This window comes from Gadus morhua, chromosome 3 (genome assembly GCF_902167405.1).
Source record: "Gadus morhua chromosome 3, gadMor3.0, whole genome shotgun sequence".
NCBI lineage: Eukaryota > Metazoa > Chordata > Actinopteri > Gadiformes > Gadidae > Gadus > Gadus morhua.
The window spans coordinates 4,899,350-4,915,907 of record NC_044050.1 but is presented as its reverse complement, the minus strand read 5'-3'; the positions used below and the strand labels follow the sequence as shown (position 1 = coordinate 4,915,907).

The window sequence follows — 16,558 nt, the reverse complement described above, 5'->3', positions numbered from 1 at the left end:
CTGGATAACATTACTCTTCACACTAGAGTAGCATTCCACCACCATCACAATCAAAAGAGCTATTTATGGTCCCCCTCCCAACAAACACAATGTATTATCGATCCACAAAACCTATTCGACCTCTAAAATGAAGATAAAACAGCGTGTAAAGTAATATATATATATATATAGTTATGCTATAGATAAAATAACTACTAGATTATAGTTTGTTGCATTTCTGACATGTTGTAGGATGTGACATTTATTTTGGGTGGACAAAATATAGATCTGATGCTCTGATCTAATGTTATGATGTTCTGATCTGATCTGATGTTCTGATCTGATGTTCTGATTTTCTTGTCTGATGTTCTGATCTGATGTCCTGATCTGATGCTCTGATCTGAGGTTCTGATGCTCTGATCTGACGCTATGATCTGATGTTCGGAGCTGATGTTTTGAGCTGATGTTCTGATCTGTTCTGATGTGATATTCTGATGTTCTGATCTGATGTTCTGATTTGAGGTTCTGATGTTCTGATGTGATGTTCTGATGTGATGTTCTGGTCTGATGTTCTGATTTGAGGTTCTGATGTTCTGATCTGATGCTCTTATCTAATGTTCTGATCTGATGTTCTGATCTGATGACATTGCAGCGTATTGGTCCAGGACCAATACCCCGGTGTGTGTGGAGGATGAAGCTCCATCTGAGCAGCGATGTGTTTAATGCATGCGTCCGATTTAGGGTAAGGCTTCCTGGTTAAGCTATTTTAAGCTAATTTATAGCATTGCTTATCGTGATTTAAAACATTAATTACATTCTTCCCTAGGTTCTGTCTAAGTGGCTCAAAACAACGGGCAAGCTTTACTGAATAATGCGTAGGGTTCACATCATCAGAGGCACAGTAACCCACCCTGAACGACCGGAGAAAGACTCACTTTCATATATATATATTAAATATTTATGATAACATATTTATATATATATATATCAAAAAATCCAACAAAGAAAAATCCAACCTTTTAGGCCACCGATTTTCTTTGTGAATGAATAATGTATCATAAATAAATAAATGTTCTTCATTAAAATACAGGCTGCCTACGTATAGGAACCCCTATGTTAAGTTCCCATAGAGGCAGGCAGATTTTTATTTTTAATGGCCATTTATTTCATGGATCCAGGATACTATGCATCCTGATAAAATTACCTAGGCCTTTGGAATTAATATAGCCCCACATCATCACATACCCTTCACCATAGATTGGCATGGTTCTTTTCAGTTAGCCTAATAGCTGTTAGTTAGCCTAAAGATTTCTCAATGGAAATCAAACCAGCTTACTGAAATAAAACCATTGGATTTTTCCTCATTTGTTTAATTCAGGCATTAAGATCGATTTCCAAAATATGTTTTTTTTAATCCTCTTTTTAGTCAACTTTAGCATGGGTGCATAAACTTATTCTTACCACTATGTATATATATATATATATATATATATATATATATATATATATATATATATATATATATATATATATATATAGTGGTAAGAATAAGTTTATGCATATATATATGTATATATAAATATAAACAAAATACCATATAATGACCAATATATTCCAAAACATTGTCTTGGCTATCGGCGAGATGACAAAGTAACAGAAAACCAATGCTTTATTCATATTCCCGTCAATGAAAACTGTGCTCGATCTGGGTTTGATGTAGACATGAACAAGTGACTAGAACAGGTGTCAGGCGTTCCTCTTGTGACTTGAGCTATAAGAGCTCTCTGTGGCTCTGACCCGAGCTATAAGAGCTCTCTGTGGCTCTGACCCGAGCTATAAGAGCTCTCTGTGGCTCTGATCAGAGCTATAAGAGCTCTTTGCTGGTGACCAGAGCTATAAGAGCTCTCTGTGGCTCTGACCAGAGCTTTAAGAGCTCTCTGCTGGTGACCAAAGCTATAAGAGCTCTCTGTGTCTCTGACCAGAGCTATAAGAGCTCTATGTGGCTCTGACCAGAGCTATAAGAGCTCTCTCTGCTGGTGACCAGAGCTATAAGAGCTCTCTGTGTCTCTGACCAGAGCTATAAGAACTCTCTGTGGCTCTGACCAGAGCTATAAGAGCTCTCTCTGCTGGTGACCAGAGCTATAAGAGCTCTCTGTGGCTCTGACCAGAGCTATAAGAGCCCTCTGTGGCTCTGACCAGAGCTATAAGAGCTCTCTGTGGCTCTGACAAGAGCTATAAGAGCTCTCTGTGTCTCTGACCAGAGCTATAAGAGCTCTCTGTTGGTGACCAGAGCTATAAGAGCTCTCTGTGTCTCTGACCAGAGCTATAAGAACTCTTACAGCTCTAACCAGAGCTATAAGAGCTCTCTGTCTCTCTGACCAGAGCTATAAGAGCTCTCTGTGGCTCTGACCAGAGCTATAAGAGCTCTCTCTGCTGGTGACCAGAGCTAAAAGAGCTCTCTCTGCTGGTGACCAGAGCTAAAAGAGCTCTCTCTGCTGGTGACCAGAGCTATAAGAGCTCTCTGCTGGTGACGAGAGCTATAAGAGCTCTCGTGGCTCAGCTGGTGACAAAATAAATTCTAAGCTCGATGAGAGAGAGGGAGGGACCTCCCACATAGGGATATCCTTGTCCATGTTTTGGAGTTTGCTTTTCCAAATTCTTAGTATTTTCTATATTTCGATATTTTTGTTGTTTTGGTCATGTTGTATTGTTGTTATTGTATTATTGTTTTGAGGACTTTTAATTAGGGTACACAGCTTAGGAAGTAAAATAACATAAATTACGCTATATGGTAGGCTAAAAAGTAGATCAGATAAATGACCCTCTCTCAGCCTATCCATATTCCACACAAGGTGTCATTTCGGTATTTTCAATTCAATTAGATCTGAAATTAGATAACCTGTGTTGATATGAAATACATATTGGTAGTAGGTTGGAAATACTCATCCCCCGCTTTTTCTGTTCTGATAATTGTTCAAACTTTCTCTTTCCATTACGGTAATACACTTTCATGTCAGTAGATGGTGGTGTTGTGGATCCAATAGGATGACCCAACGAGCTCAGCTCATGCGCGGCTCTGAAATAAACACGCTCTGGCCCGAACAAGACCCAACTTTGTCCTTCTCTATCGATCCACAGATGAACTGTTTGTATAGGTTACAGTGATCCCTAGCCTGTGTAACCCCGTGTAACCTGTGTAAATCCAGATTCCCCTAGGTCTGGTGCCAGTAACCTATACCATATAGCCTATTTTGTTAGAAAACAATTATCATTATGTTTACATTATAAGTTTTATGTTGATTAAAAAAAAGTAACTTACATCTTATCTTTGAATATGATTCAAATTGAGCTGATGCGCCAACATTATAAGTCACTCCTCAACACCGCAAGATGTCATGGTTTATTTTCGACAGTAGGTGGAGCCAAGCCTACTGTTTGGCCTCCAGCATAGGCTACACTGACGTCATGTACCTCCCACAGAGGCGTCATCGAACACTCGCTGATAGCACTTATTACGGGTCTGCTCCTTTTATATACCGGGACACGGCTATTGGACTAAACCAGTATACTACCTGTACCATGGTACATAAATAGAACCTATATTACATCGTTTGATAAATCTATGTGACTGAATGCAACTGGATTATTATAAACACAACAGCACAACAAATTTAAGCGTCAGTTGGTCAATCATGGGCTTTGTAATAATCAGTAGCCGCCTTTACATGGACACATCTATGCCGCATAGATTTCTATGCGGCATAGAAAATGGTCATGTATACGCCTCATTCGGAATACAATTATCTGTTCGGCATAGATTCTATGCCAAATAGAAGAGGTGGTGTATTCCGTTTTAAATCGCCATGTATACACTTATTCCGCATAGATTGGGGTTTAACTTAGTGCGGCCGCAGTAGTTGGCAATTGGTCCACTGAGCTCCGTCGGTACTTTTAAGCACACCGAACTTCACCGCTGTCAAGGAAAGTGGATTTATTGCCTGATTCACGTCTTTGTTATCACTCCGTAAAAGTAGTCCGGTAAGCGTATACGGTTGCTAAGCGACGGGACACATGGGTGTTTATTAATGACGTGTTCGCGTATCGTAGTGTCCGCGCTCGTCCGAGATAACTGTAAATGAGTAGGCTACTACTAGTACTTTTGCAGGCTGAACGTTAAAATACTTCTTAACTTAGAGAGATGGCAGCTGCAGTAGCCTAGTTCGCAATTGGACCTTCGAGGATTCCCGGTCACTAAATTCCCGTAAGACCACTCTCTCCCACCAGTCTTGGCTGCGGACTCGCATCCAAATTCCTCTTGTTTGCGGCGGAGCTTAGGGTAAATATAAAGATCTGACGAGAAATTGACGTTGCTGCGCTGTCGTCCTCCTTCTTAATTGAAGGAGCAGGCAGAGAAAAGCTCTCTCCTGCTGTGCTTTCATTAAAATCAAATTTAAAATCCCCGATAGTGATAAGACATCCATTATGTCGCCGCCGGTCCAGAGATGTGTCAGGTGTGCGCGAGAGACAGAACGGACACTTTTGTTACTGCCATGTATACAGTACATTCGGAACACATTTTAGGAACAGATCTATGCCGCATAGAAATCTATGCGGATCAGATGTGCCATGTAAACGCGGCTAATGCTACGAACAAACATATGGAAGTTTAGGAGTATATTTGAGATTGTGGGCTTAAAACCAGTGTCCTTTTCATTTATACTTAATTCATAATCGAAAAATCTTTAACACTAGAACCAAGATTTGATCAAAAGGTAGAGTCCCCTTGTGCATCGAGCTGTAATAGAGAAATAACCATATAATTGCAGGAAGTATAAATCCATGCAAACGCCAGGGGCAATTAGAGAATAAATAGTTATATTTATGTGTACAATTTAAAAGTCGGTATTGAAAATATGTGTAGGCACAATTGTACACTGTGTGTGTGTGTGTGTGTGTGTGTGTGTGTGTGTGTGTGTGTGTGTGTGTGTGTGTGTGTGTGTGTGTGTGTGTGTGTGTGTGTGTGTGTGTGTGTGTGTGTGTGTTTTATATTTGTCCCCAGACATGATGATCAAAGCCACCAAGCGGGGTCAGAAGTTAGGTCCGCTACAACATTCTGGGTGGTCTCAGGATGCTGGTGTGTGTGTGTGTGTGTGTGTGTGTGTGTGTGTGTGTGTGTGTGTGTGTGTGTGTGTGTGTGTGTGTGTGTGTGTGTGTGTGTGTGTGTGTGTGTGTGTGTGTGTGTGTGTGTGTGGCTGTGTGTGTGTGTCTGCGTGTGTGTGTGTGTGTGTGTGTGTGTGTGTGTGTGTGTGTGTGTGTGTGTGTGTGTGTGTGTGTGTGTGTTTGTGTGTGTGTGTGTGTGTGTCAATTAAGACAATGTCCTTCCATCCATTGAATGAAGGCGTCGGTTCAGTCTTTCCCAATCAACTCCATTCACCAGGAAAACATTGCACATACATGTAGGCCTATCTTTTAACGCAGCTGAACATAGACTGTGTGTTTGTATGTGTGTGTGTGTGTGTGTGTGTGTGTGTGTGTGTTTGTGTGTGTGTGTGTGTGTGTGTGTGTGTGTGTGTGTGTGTGTGTGTGTGTGTGTCTCTGTGTGTGTGTGTGTGTGTGTGTGTGTGTGTGTGTGTGTGTGTGTGTGTGTGTGTGTGTGTGTGTGTGTGTGTGTGTGTGTGTGTGTGTGTGTGTGTGTGTATGGGATATTGTGACTTTAAAGCTATGGTAGACAATTTATTGAAAAGGTTTTTTTTATCATGTTTGTTGAAATTATCTTTACATCCTGATGCCTTCATGCCTCTAAAGCTCGTCCAATCATTTCATTGATCTTTTGGTTGCATATTTTTTAAATCTAGCTTACTCTGTCTGGTTTCTCCTAATTGCCTATAGCTATAATGCAATTTCCAACATTCCTTGCATCCACTTCATAAAGGACTGCTCTGATAAACCTAAGCAGAACACAACTGCAGCCACGTAGACTGTATTATATTCCATCTATATATGTACGGCCCGCCCGCCTACATGCTAGAATGTTTTAGATTGTATCTTTAAAATGTAGCTGCAGCAAAAGTCAACAAGACTACATCCCCCTTTACTTCAGTAACTATTTGCATGTCGACATTCTCAGTCAGGGCTGACCACTCCCATCTCTACTCCATTCAGCTTTCCCCCTTTATTGATGAGTGAAATGTTGCGGCATATACCCAATTCATCCAGTCCCTCACTCTCATTTGGACTCCATTGCAGCTCTTCTCCGTCCCCTTCTCCTAGTCTCTGGCTCCTTCTGTCTCCAACAACAGGGGATTGGTCCAGTTGAGTTGCTCACCAGGAATCTCCTCTGGCCACCTCCCCACCACCACGGTCCACCAATAAACTCTATGGGGGGATCTGATCTGACAGCTGATCACCATGGGGTATAATAACCAAAACGAACATTGTATTGTCTATCAATCTTCTTTGTTTATGCATAACTAGTCCCTGCTGATTGAACTGTCTGTATTCCCTTTCCTAGTAGCATTGATTAAAAGTGCATACAGTGTATAGAGTAAAGTATATTTGTTTCCCAATATACAATATGAAAATATGTGTTTCCGTGTTTCCTCCATTCTGCATACTAGGGCCCTAAATGGTGATCAATGTGCAAATAAACATAATGCAAATATCCACACGCAAGCAAAAATGCATCGCTAACAACACCCAATGTGAATTTGATAAAAATGAGACATAGGCCTATTACTTCAAGACTTGTTATTATTTCTGTTAAGAAAGCATGACGCAGAGGAAGTAAACAAACTATAGGCCTATTCAAATGATATAGCAGTCAACTTAAAATAATAATTCCACAATTCACTTTTGCGTACAATTTAATAGATGTTAATACCTAGCCGTCTATGGTGAATAATCCACAATTTGTATTCATTCCATTTAAATGAATACTTCCCTTATCACTTAGAATCATTTCATGGTTGTCAAATGCTTGTCAAAACAAGGCTGAAAATTAGTAGGTCTAATAATCCAAATAGGAGCCGGACTGGGACATTATAATGACCATTTGTTGTTACATTACATTTCCAGATTGGCACACAGCAATAAAAGGATCTATAGTTAAATCTTTGTCCTGCCATTTCAGAATAATGTCTGAATCTCTGAGCACCAATACCTCGCCTTCAGCCCTACTCCTTCTAAAGGTAGTTCGCTCTGGTTCCCTTTCCCGTCGCTGAGAGTCCCAGCACACGTCAGCGATGGTGGAGGAAGGCAGGAGTCGCAGGGCATGGAGTAAGAGGGAGAGAGGGGCGAGGGTCGGCGGCATTTATCAGCAAGTAATTGCTGACAGATGTTATGTTATTAACAGAGGAAGAAATGCTTTCCAAGTCATCTATCACACTCCCCAGTTGTCTGCACTTAGAGTACAGCAGATGGACAGCGGGGCAGCCAGACGGACAGACTGGCGGTGAGGTGGGACAGGCAGATGAAGGGAGCGGTGGACCAGCAGAGGTGGAGATGATAGAGGAGAGTGAGAGACAGAAGTGGTGATGGTGGGGGCTGGGGTGGATGGTTAAAAGAGGAATGAATACATGAGTCAGAGGCACATAAATAGCAGAGAACCTAAGGGAGAGTCAGAGAGATTAGCGGTGATAAACTAAGAGTGGGGATTGAGAAAAAGTGCACATGCTTTATGGTTTCTGGTCTTTATGCCAATATTATTCTCTCTAACTTTCTGTAACAGCCTGGCTGAAATAGGTTGGTACACATTTTATTTAAATTATGATGAAGTTAACATACATTGGATAGCTTTGCAGAAGCTGCCCTGAGGATTAGGGACATCTGGCTCATGAACAGGTACAATATTGACACATCTGTAATGAATCCATAATGTTTTCCACGGTTGCATTCAGCCATAATCCCCTTTATCTTTGTACTAAAAGTTTTGTTTTGAAGACAGTTCTGTTGAATATTTGGATATCTATCTTTAAAATACTTTAAAACACGCCCACTATTGTTTTTACATTCTCTATTCTGGTGGTCACATCCCTAACTGTAACGTGTAGTCCTACTATAATTGCCTGACTAATGTTTGAAGATTGGTTGTTTTTGCCTTGACATTTAACGATGATAACAAAAACATTTATGATTGTAGCAGGTTGACAGGACACATTTACATTTTCTAATAAAGTAGTATAATGCATAAGCCTACTTTTAAGAAATTAATCGATGACCGATTTATTATAAGCCTACGTTATATTCACGTCAATATTTGCCAAGACAATGAACTGGATTTTAACATTTTAATTGTTTAAATTGTTAAATTAATTGTGAAATGACATTGTTAGGCTCTGGACAAATGACAAAGATAGGCTATGGCCGAATATTTAGGCTATTAATTCAAATAACCCGCTGGTGGTTCTCGCCAGTTGCCGCGTAGCGAAACGGGGCATTTACGGAGACATACTATTTTAAATCTTTTTTTTATTGTATCAATTACACTGTTAACAACCAACAACAGCCTAGACTATTTATCAGTTATAGACCTCGCCAGGGGGCAGGAGATACGTATTTGAAAGAATCCACCACTGAATAGGCCTACTGATACGACTCAACGACGACAACAACACAGATAATACTGACACCTCCATCACCGGGACGCCTCCGACATTTACTCCGAATATAGTGGGATGAATTCCGATATAACAACGAGGAGTTTAACAACTGATACATCTGTAGTCTTACAAATGACTTGTTCTTTCCAACTATAATAGATAATTGTTCATTAACGACATCGGTTAATTAAGACAATGTCCTTCCATCCATTGAATGAAGGCGTCGGTTCAGTCTTTCCCAATCAACTCCATTCACCAGGGAAACATTGCACATACATGTAGGCCTATCTTTTAACGCAGCTGAACATAGACTGTGTGTTTGTGTGTGTGCGCGTGTGTGTGTGTGTGTGTGTGTGTGTGTGTGTGTGTGTGTGTGTGTGTGTGTGTGTGTGTGTGTGTGTGTGTGTGCGTGCGTGTGCGTGCGTATGTGCGTGTGTATGCGCGCGCTTTTGTTTACGTGGTGGGAGGCAGTAAGCATGAGACCCGGAGAAGGGGGAGCCGACCGTCTGATCGTGATTTGGCGCCAGGGCCACATTCTGCTGAACGACACGTCCCGCGCAATTTGTCAACTCTCAAACAACAAAAAAAGGTTGTGAATGTTCCCGCCTTCCGTCTCGTACATTAGAAGAGCCCGCCGGTGAGTAACGTGTGTCTATTGTTTGAGTTCCAGGGCCCAGACGTGCTGGGGCCATCCCGTGCGGCCCTTGGTCTTCTTGTCCCCCACTGTGGACGAAGGGGTCTTCAGAACCTCCACCTATCATTAAACAGAGCGACGGAGAAAACGTTATCACATGTATTAGCCTACTCTCTTAAATATAATATTGATGCAGATGGAATCGATGGCTTGTTGAACAAGATTAAAAAGATAATTAAAAAATAATCATAAATACAACACAAAGTGACATGGTTAGGCCTACTCTTGATGGTAGAATTCGGTCCCCCTTATCAAATACGAATTGTTGTTATCATGCGACAGAAACACATGTTGGCTTTAAATTAACCAAAATAACGCTAGATGCATGCCTTGTATCGGGCTCGCATATTAAAATACAGAGATTTGAATGCGAGAATAAGGCTTTCGACAGTCCAGCACCGGTAACACAATATATAGGCTATTATATAATGGGCCTAGTCCTATACAAACATACATGTGCATGCAAACGCCTGTGTGTGTGTGTGTGTGTGTGTGTGTGTGTGTGTGTGTGTGTGTGTGTGTGTGTGTGTGTGTGTGTGTGTGTGTGTGTGTGCGTGTTTGAGTGCGTGCGTGCGTGCGTGAGTGTGTGCACGCGAATGTGTTCATGTAGGCCTCGGTATGCTACTGACACCCTATTAGTAATGTTTCTCTGCTGTCCTCAAACAAATAGGTATAAAATTATTTAAAATAAATTACTTAATCTGCTTCCATCATAGGAATACAGCCAAGATGATTTCATTGCGAGGAAGACTTTAGCCCTAAGACCTAAGACCTCAGAACTAATGGTTCAGCAGATATTTTCCTGGAGGTCAGACTGCTCAGCAGAATGTCACGCATTTAGGCTATCCCACTTTAGTTTAAAGCGTTGTTTAAAGTTTCACCCGCTTTGGCTGAAACTTAATATAAATAATATGTAATATCAAATAATAATAACAATAATAATTATGTAAAATAACACAACAAATAGGCAGCCACTGGTTATATGTTGTTGTTTTCTGATAAAGCCTACACAGATCATTTGGAGATTGTGTTAATTGGGCCTATGGACAATTTTACCAACGCATTGTAATACCGTTTGAAGTGTATACATATGTATATATGTGTATACCTGGTCGTTTCCAACCACATATCCAGATATTTGAAACATTCTTTCAAAAGACATTCATGAAATCATCGCCGATCATCCAAACATGAAAGGGCTTGCGCAATTGGAAGATCGAGTTAGAGACACTTTATATCCGAATATTATTCTTGTGGTTTACTTTAAAGTGTAATCTTATTTACATATAGTATTTCAATGTTCATGTTCTAACTGGCAACAGGTATCCTGCCAGGGCAGATGACACCGAGTCACAGAGGACTAGATGCTAGATTTGTCCTTTTTGTAAATCGTAGTACAAAAATAAGCCAACAAATAGCCTACGATAACAGAACATGCGTTTGTCCAAAAGGGCATGGTTTAGTGTCAAAACCTATTTTCAAAACCTTGCCTGTGTTGTCATTGCATATGTACGCCTATCATAAAGTGTGCCTACTGTATTTAATTTATCATTATTTTATATTTTATTTTGTACTATTCGTTTGTCATGGTTATTTGACTATGTTGTATACTGAACACGTCAGGAAAATACTTGTTTTCAATTGCTACAATGTTTTAGTTTCTGATAAAATATAGGACCTATATCTTCCAATGATAATTACCATAATAATATTAATTATTATAATAATATTTATAATTATTACTATAATTATTATTATTACTATTGTTGCATTGGATTATAACGAATGGCACTTAACATGTGACAATATTTCAGCATCATGAGGACAAAGAGGCTATATAAACAGCTGAGGCTGATATGTTGTAATTGGTGACTTTCGGCCTTACTTGACCTTAAAGCTTGCTGTATCCTATATGATCTCAAATTTTTCTGACCCTATTATTTTATTAATTGACTAATACGCCTAGGTGATAGGTGTCATCATTTAGCATTCTAGTGTATGCCAAATGAGTTGCATGTGGCTAATTTTTTTATATTAAAGTAGACTTTGTTGTTTTGTGGTCGTTTAGGCCTGATAATCATGGCACCATCATAATGTAGGCCTTCAATAAACAATTGTGTAATTTTGTTTATCTATAGCCTAAATACATCCGAAGTGGTTTTATTCTGATCTATTTAATCTCCAATTAACTAATCCTGCACTCGCCCTCGCACCCACAGCATCGCTAATCCGTTGGCTGACTCCAAAATCACCAGATCACATTCAACTGTATAAATATGAAGCTGTCTCTTAGAGCCTGTCCTTAACACACTCGGACGAGTGTGTGCAAATGTTCTTCCTTTATCGGTTCAACCTCAATGTTGTTGACCGTGTCTTTCTTGCCCAATCCTTCATTCAATGTACACAGATGACGATTTATGTTCAATTGGCATCATTATTTATTTGTAGCTTTGTCTCCAGATGTAGGCCTCGGCCTACACGTGACTAGAGGCCGGTTAGGACTGCAAGCTTGCAGAGCGGTTCCTCGTTGTATTGGAATAACGAACATTACATGTCAGCGTGTAACATATTAGGCCTTTCACCAGGTCTGTAGGCTCACGGGTCTAAACCGCCTGTCCCATTTAAACCAAGGTCCATCTGTGGTTGTATACCAAGTCATATGCATGTAGCCCTACTGGCATTTATGTTGGCTATAAATAGTTATAAATCGTTATTGTTTCTGCTTTACATTTCTTCCGCACCACGTCTATCAGTGGTGCCTATTGATTATGGGGTTGCATAGGGGCATTAAGCAGTTGGTTTATCATCACATTTTTAATTATTATGCATTATTATTATTTCTAACTATTAGGCCTAGGGCTTATATTCTACATTTAATTAATGTAGCTCTACATAGGCCTATACAAATTGCCTAAATTATTTATACGAGGGACGCGGGTCTAAAGGTGGGAAGCGAGGGCACTTGGTAGAACAGTAGGCCTATAGGCCTATAAGATGGGCTACTCACTGCTTCTCTTTTCCTCCTCTCCTCCTTCCCGTCTGTCTTCTTAAAGTCGGCTTTAAAGGCCTCTGTGTCTCCGTGCTGACCGTCTTTGTCCAGAATGTCCATCAGATATGCGATGTAGCTGGTGGCCAGCCTCAAGGTCTTGATTTTAGACAGCTTGGTGTCCGCCGGTACATTCGGTATACATTCCCTCAGCTCGGCGAAAGCCGAATTGATGCTCTGAGTTCGGCGTCGTTCCTTGCGGTTGGCCGTGGGTCTCCGCTTCACGGGCCGGGGGTGCGTGTGGTGGTGCATGCCCGTGCTGCCGTTCACCGAGATCCCGGCCGGGACCAGAGCCGACCCGTAATGGTGATGATGAGGGTCCAGTCCGACGGCAGAAGCCGTGTTTCCCAGGTACTCTGGGCTGTAGCCGGGCGCGAGTGCGTAATCGGTGGGGGACATGTCTGCGTGGCTGATCAACCAGCCCGTAAAGTACGGAGGTCCTCCGGTCTCCTCGTGACATCGGCCCGCTGCAGCGTGGAAGGAGTAGTGGCTGTCGTGGTGGTGCATGACCGGGTGGTGAGGGAAGCCCGACACAAGGCTCATGGTGAGAGGAGAAGCGCTGCGGGGACGCACCGGGCACAGCACAGTAGGGACTACACACTGTTCAGGTCCAATCGAAATGTTTTTGGGTTGGATGTCCCCATGGGCAAGGTGGCCGAAAAGGGCAATAGGCTGCACGACAAGAATAGATCATGAATTGTCTTCTTAAATAAGAAACCGTAATGAAGGAGCTCCTTAATGAAACTCTGCCCTACTTATCTGTAACATGTTACTGTTTCTCCAGAGAATAGGATCATATTTATCCACTTCTACAGCCGCTCGATGCGAAGAAAGAGGTACTCGAACACACCAATTCAATCCAAAGACTTACTCCAAGAAAGACGCCTCTTTAATGATTAGGAATAGGACGATTGTCAATGAGGGCTGAAAAGTTACAAAAAAAAATCCAATAGGTCCAACTTGGTTCTTGCTTGGCAAACTTAGCACGCATACAGAGGGGCCGCGAACGGAATGTGGGGTCAGAACGCAGAACGCAGACACTAGGCATCCACAGCTGTCTCCAGCTACGATGAGGCGCGTCACGGACCGGGTCGGGGCGGGGCGTGTACGTCACATCCTCCAATAACCAATCCTGAAAGCCAAGAGAGGACAATAATACGATAATAGCTGAGGCCAAACTCGGCCGACTTTGAGTATCTGTCCTTAACTTCAATGGACCTGACAAGTGGGCCAACGCACGCGTGCACGAGCACGTGTGCGTCCCCCCTCCTCCGTCCCCCCCACACACACACTCACACAAACACAAAAACACACACACACACACACACACACACACACACACACACACACACACACACACACACACACACACACACACACACACACACACACACACACACACACACACACACACAAACACACACACACACACACACGGGAAATCATACAGCAGATGAACGATGCTTGAGACTTAGGCCTTGAGCCCGACCTTAATCATAATCAGTAACAGGAGCCTAATAATCGAAAATATTGGCCTGTTGAGTTTAGTTGATTTATGAATACTCACTATGCCTATGCCATTTAATATCGACTCAATGGCATAGGGCTAGTGATACTACATATTGTATACAGCATAACATTATTTTGAGGGGTTTCCATTGATCCCCAAGTAGCCTAAATGATTGAATATGAAAATAATATGAGGATATAAGGCCTACTTTGAATTTATATTTGTATTTGAGGCAGCTTTACCAGTCTGGGATGTATCGTGTGGACAATCTCATTCTTCCCTTTAATCTGTAGGCCTTACTGTAGTAATGTGGCCCACACCTTTCGATGATACTTATAAATCACCTTTGTATCCATTAAATAGCCTACACCTTTCAATACCAAATATATGACCTGGTCTTTATTTAGTCTAATGGGCGTTACATTCGCACTCTTTTCAGCCTCTCACTGCGAACGCCTTCCCAGTGGCCTGTTATAAACTATCTGCAATAGTGCTTGGACGTAGCTCATCAATGGTGAAACAGATGCATATTCAATCGTATGCAAACCTTGCGACACAGTGGTTAGCCCACCTGGCCTATAAATGGCCGTAAGACAATGTATAGGATATCAACCGGATGATGTCAAACTTCATTTGATAGGGTTAGTATTGCGTATTTTGGCGGTCAGTTAATGCGGTGTTCATTAACTGACCATATATGGAATGCAATATATATAGATATATAATTATAATGAATTATTATAATAATAATTGCAATCATAACTATAATTAAAATAATTATAATATGTTCTTATGTATTATTGCAATGAATATTAATTAATTTATAATATTTCATATTTATGTAATATTTACACACACCGAATTGTGTAGGCCTATGTTTGGCTATAAATAGCTCCATTAATTTAAACCGGATATTAAAAAGGGATGACATGAATGCCTTTTTCTAAGTTATTTCCTGGTCGAACAAAATAAAAATCAAAAAAGTAAACAGCCTGTATAAGAAGTCACTTTTCCATTATCTGATTGGTGAGTAATTTTTGCGATCCAAAAATTCTTCAAGGTTTTGTTCATATATTTGTATTGATCTTTGCTGACTTATTTTCTACTTAAATTGTACATTGTTTTTGTCATAATGAATGTGTTATTCCTCTTTGGATTGAATCCTTATAATCCTTAATTGTAAAGGACTGACTGCATTCCATAGATTGACAATATTTATTTCTCTATAATATAATATATCTGGTTGGTATATATATATATACAAATATATGTGTGTTTCTTTAAGTTTTTATTTGGATGGTGTGTGTATATGTGTGTGTGTGTACATGTGCGTGCAAGTGTGCATTTGTGTTAGTCTCTGTACAGGTCCATGCATATGTCTGTTTGTGTTGGCCTGCGTGCGTGCGTGCATGTACCATCTCTTTGTTTCCAACTATATAAATGGGAGCTGTTGCAGTAATTTAGATTAGTTTGTGTCTCCTGATAATGGCACATAATTAGACTGCAGGTCAGTCGGTCAGACTCCCAATCCGTCCATTCATCCCCCTCACTTGTTTCTTTCTTCCTTTTTTCTTTCTTTCTCTCTCACTGCCCTTACCCCCCCCCCCCCCCCCCTCCCACACACACACACACACACGCACACACACACACACACACACACACACACACACACACACACACACACACACACACACACACACACACACACACACACACACACACACATACACATTCTCGCACACACACACACACACACACACACACACACACACACACACACACACACACACACACACTCGCAGACACAGAAACATACATACACACACGCACAAACACACACACACACACACACCCACACACACACACACACACACACACACACACACACACACACACACACACACACACACACACAAACACACAGAGACAAATGCACATACACGCACGCACACACACACACACACACACACACAAACACACACACGCACACACACGCACACACACATACACACACACACACACACACACACACACACACACACACACACACACACACACACACACACACACACACACACACACACATACAAACACACACACAAACATCTGCATTTTCCCCTGAAGCAGCCACTGCTCTGATCTCTGCCAGTCCTTCCCTGAATAAATAAATCGAACAGGGCTGTGTTTGCCAGTGAAAGTATGTTTGTGTGTGTTTTTAAAGGTCCCTCTCTCCTTTGTATGTGCGGGTGTGTATTTATATATCTGTTGTTTGGTGTGTGTCCGGTTTTGTGATGACATGCAGGTACATTCCACAATGGCGGATGTTTCTTTGCCTCTTCATCAGATCTTCACAATAATGACACGTGACAAGTTTTCAACAGTACTACGGATGCAGTTTAGGATTAATTTGTTGCCAGTAACAAGAGAGTGTAGACTTCATCTGAGAAAAAGAAGAGAAGGGTGAACACAAATTAATATTAGTAAATTTACATTTTCATAAAATATAATATTATGTGTGGATAAATATATTGTCTTATCTAGACATAACATAGAATCTTCTCAAATTGGATGCTACTACTTCAGTGTTGAATGTGAGCGCTTGACATTTTCAACAACTCTTGCAATTAACTTATCATATTTGACCCTGCTAACAAAGTGATATTGTCACTGTTGGCCTCACCTTTATTTTAGTTTTTGTGTCATGTTCATTCTACAAGAGAGCCTGGAGCAGC

General features: G+C 41.1%; 1 protein-coding gene across 1 annotated transcript; it reads right to left on the bottom strand.

Moving 5' to 3' along the window:
* Positions 1–6,824: 6,824 nt before the first annotated feature.
* Positions 6,825–13,369, bottom strand: hand2 (heart and neural crest derivatives expressed 2). The gene is made up of 2 exons (XM_030352421.1): positions 12,278–13,369; positions 6,825–9,330 (listed from the first exon to the last, which is right to left on the bottom strand). The coding sequence occupies exons 1-2, from the start codon at positions 12,857–12,859 to the stop codon at positions 9,229–9,231; spliced, it is 684 nt and encodes a 227-aa protein (XP_030208281.1). The 5' UTR covers positions 12,860–13,369; the 3' UTR covers positions 6,825–9,228.
* Positions 13,370–16,558: the final 3,189 nt, after the last annotated feature.

Excerpts from the sequence above, each read along its gene's own strand:
- hand2 (XM_030352421.1), bottom strand. The coding sequence starts at position 12,859 with ATGAGCCTTGTGTCGGGCTTCCCTCACCACCCGGTCATGCACCACCAC. Across the intron at positions 9,331-12,277 it reads AGAGGAGGAAAAGAGAAGCA|GTGGAGGTTCTGAAGACCCC; the intron begins GTGAGTAGCCCA and ends GTTTAATGATAG.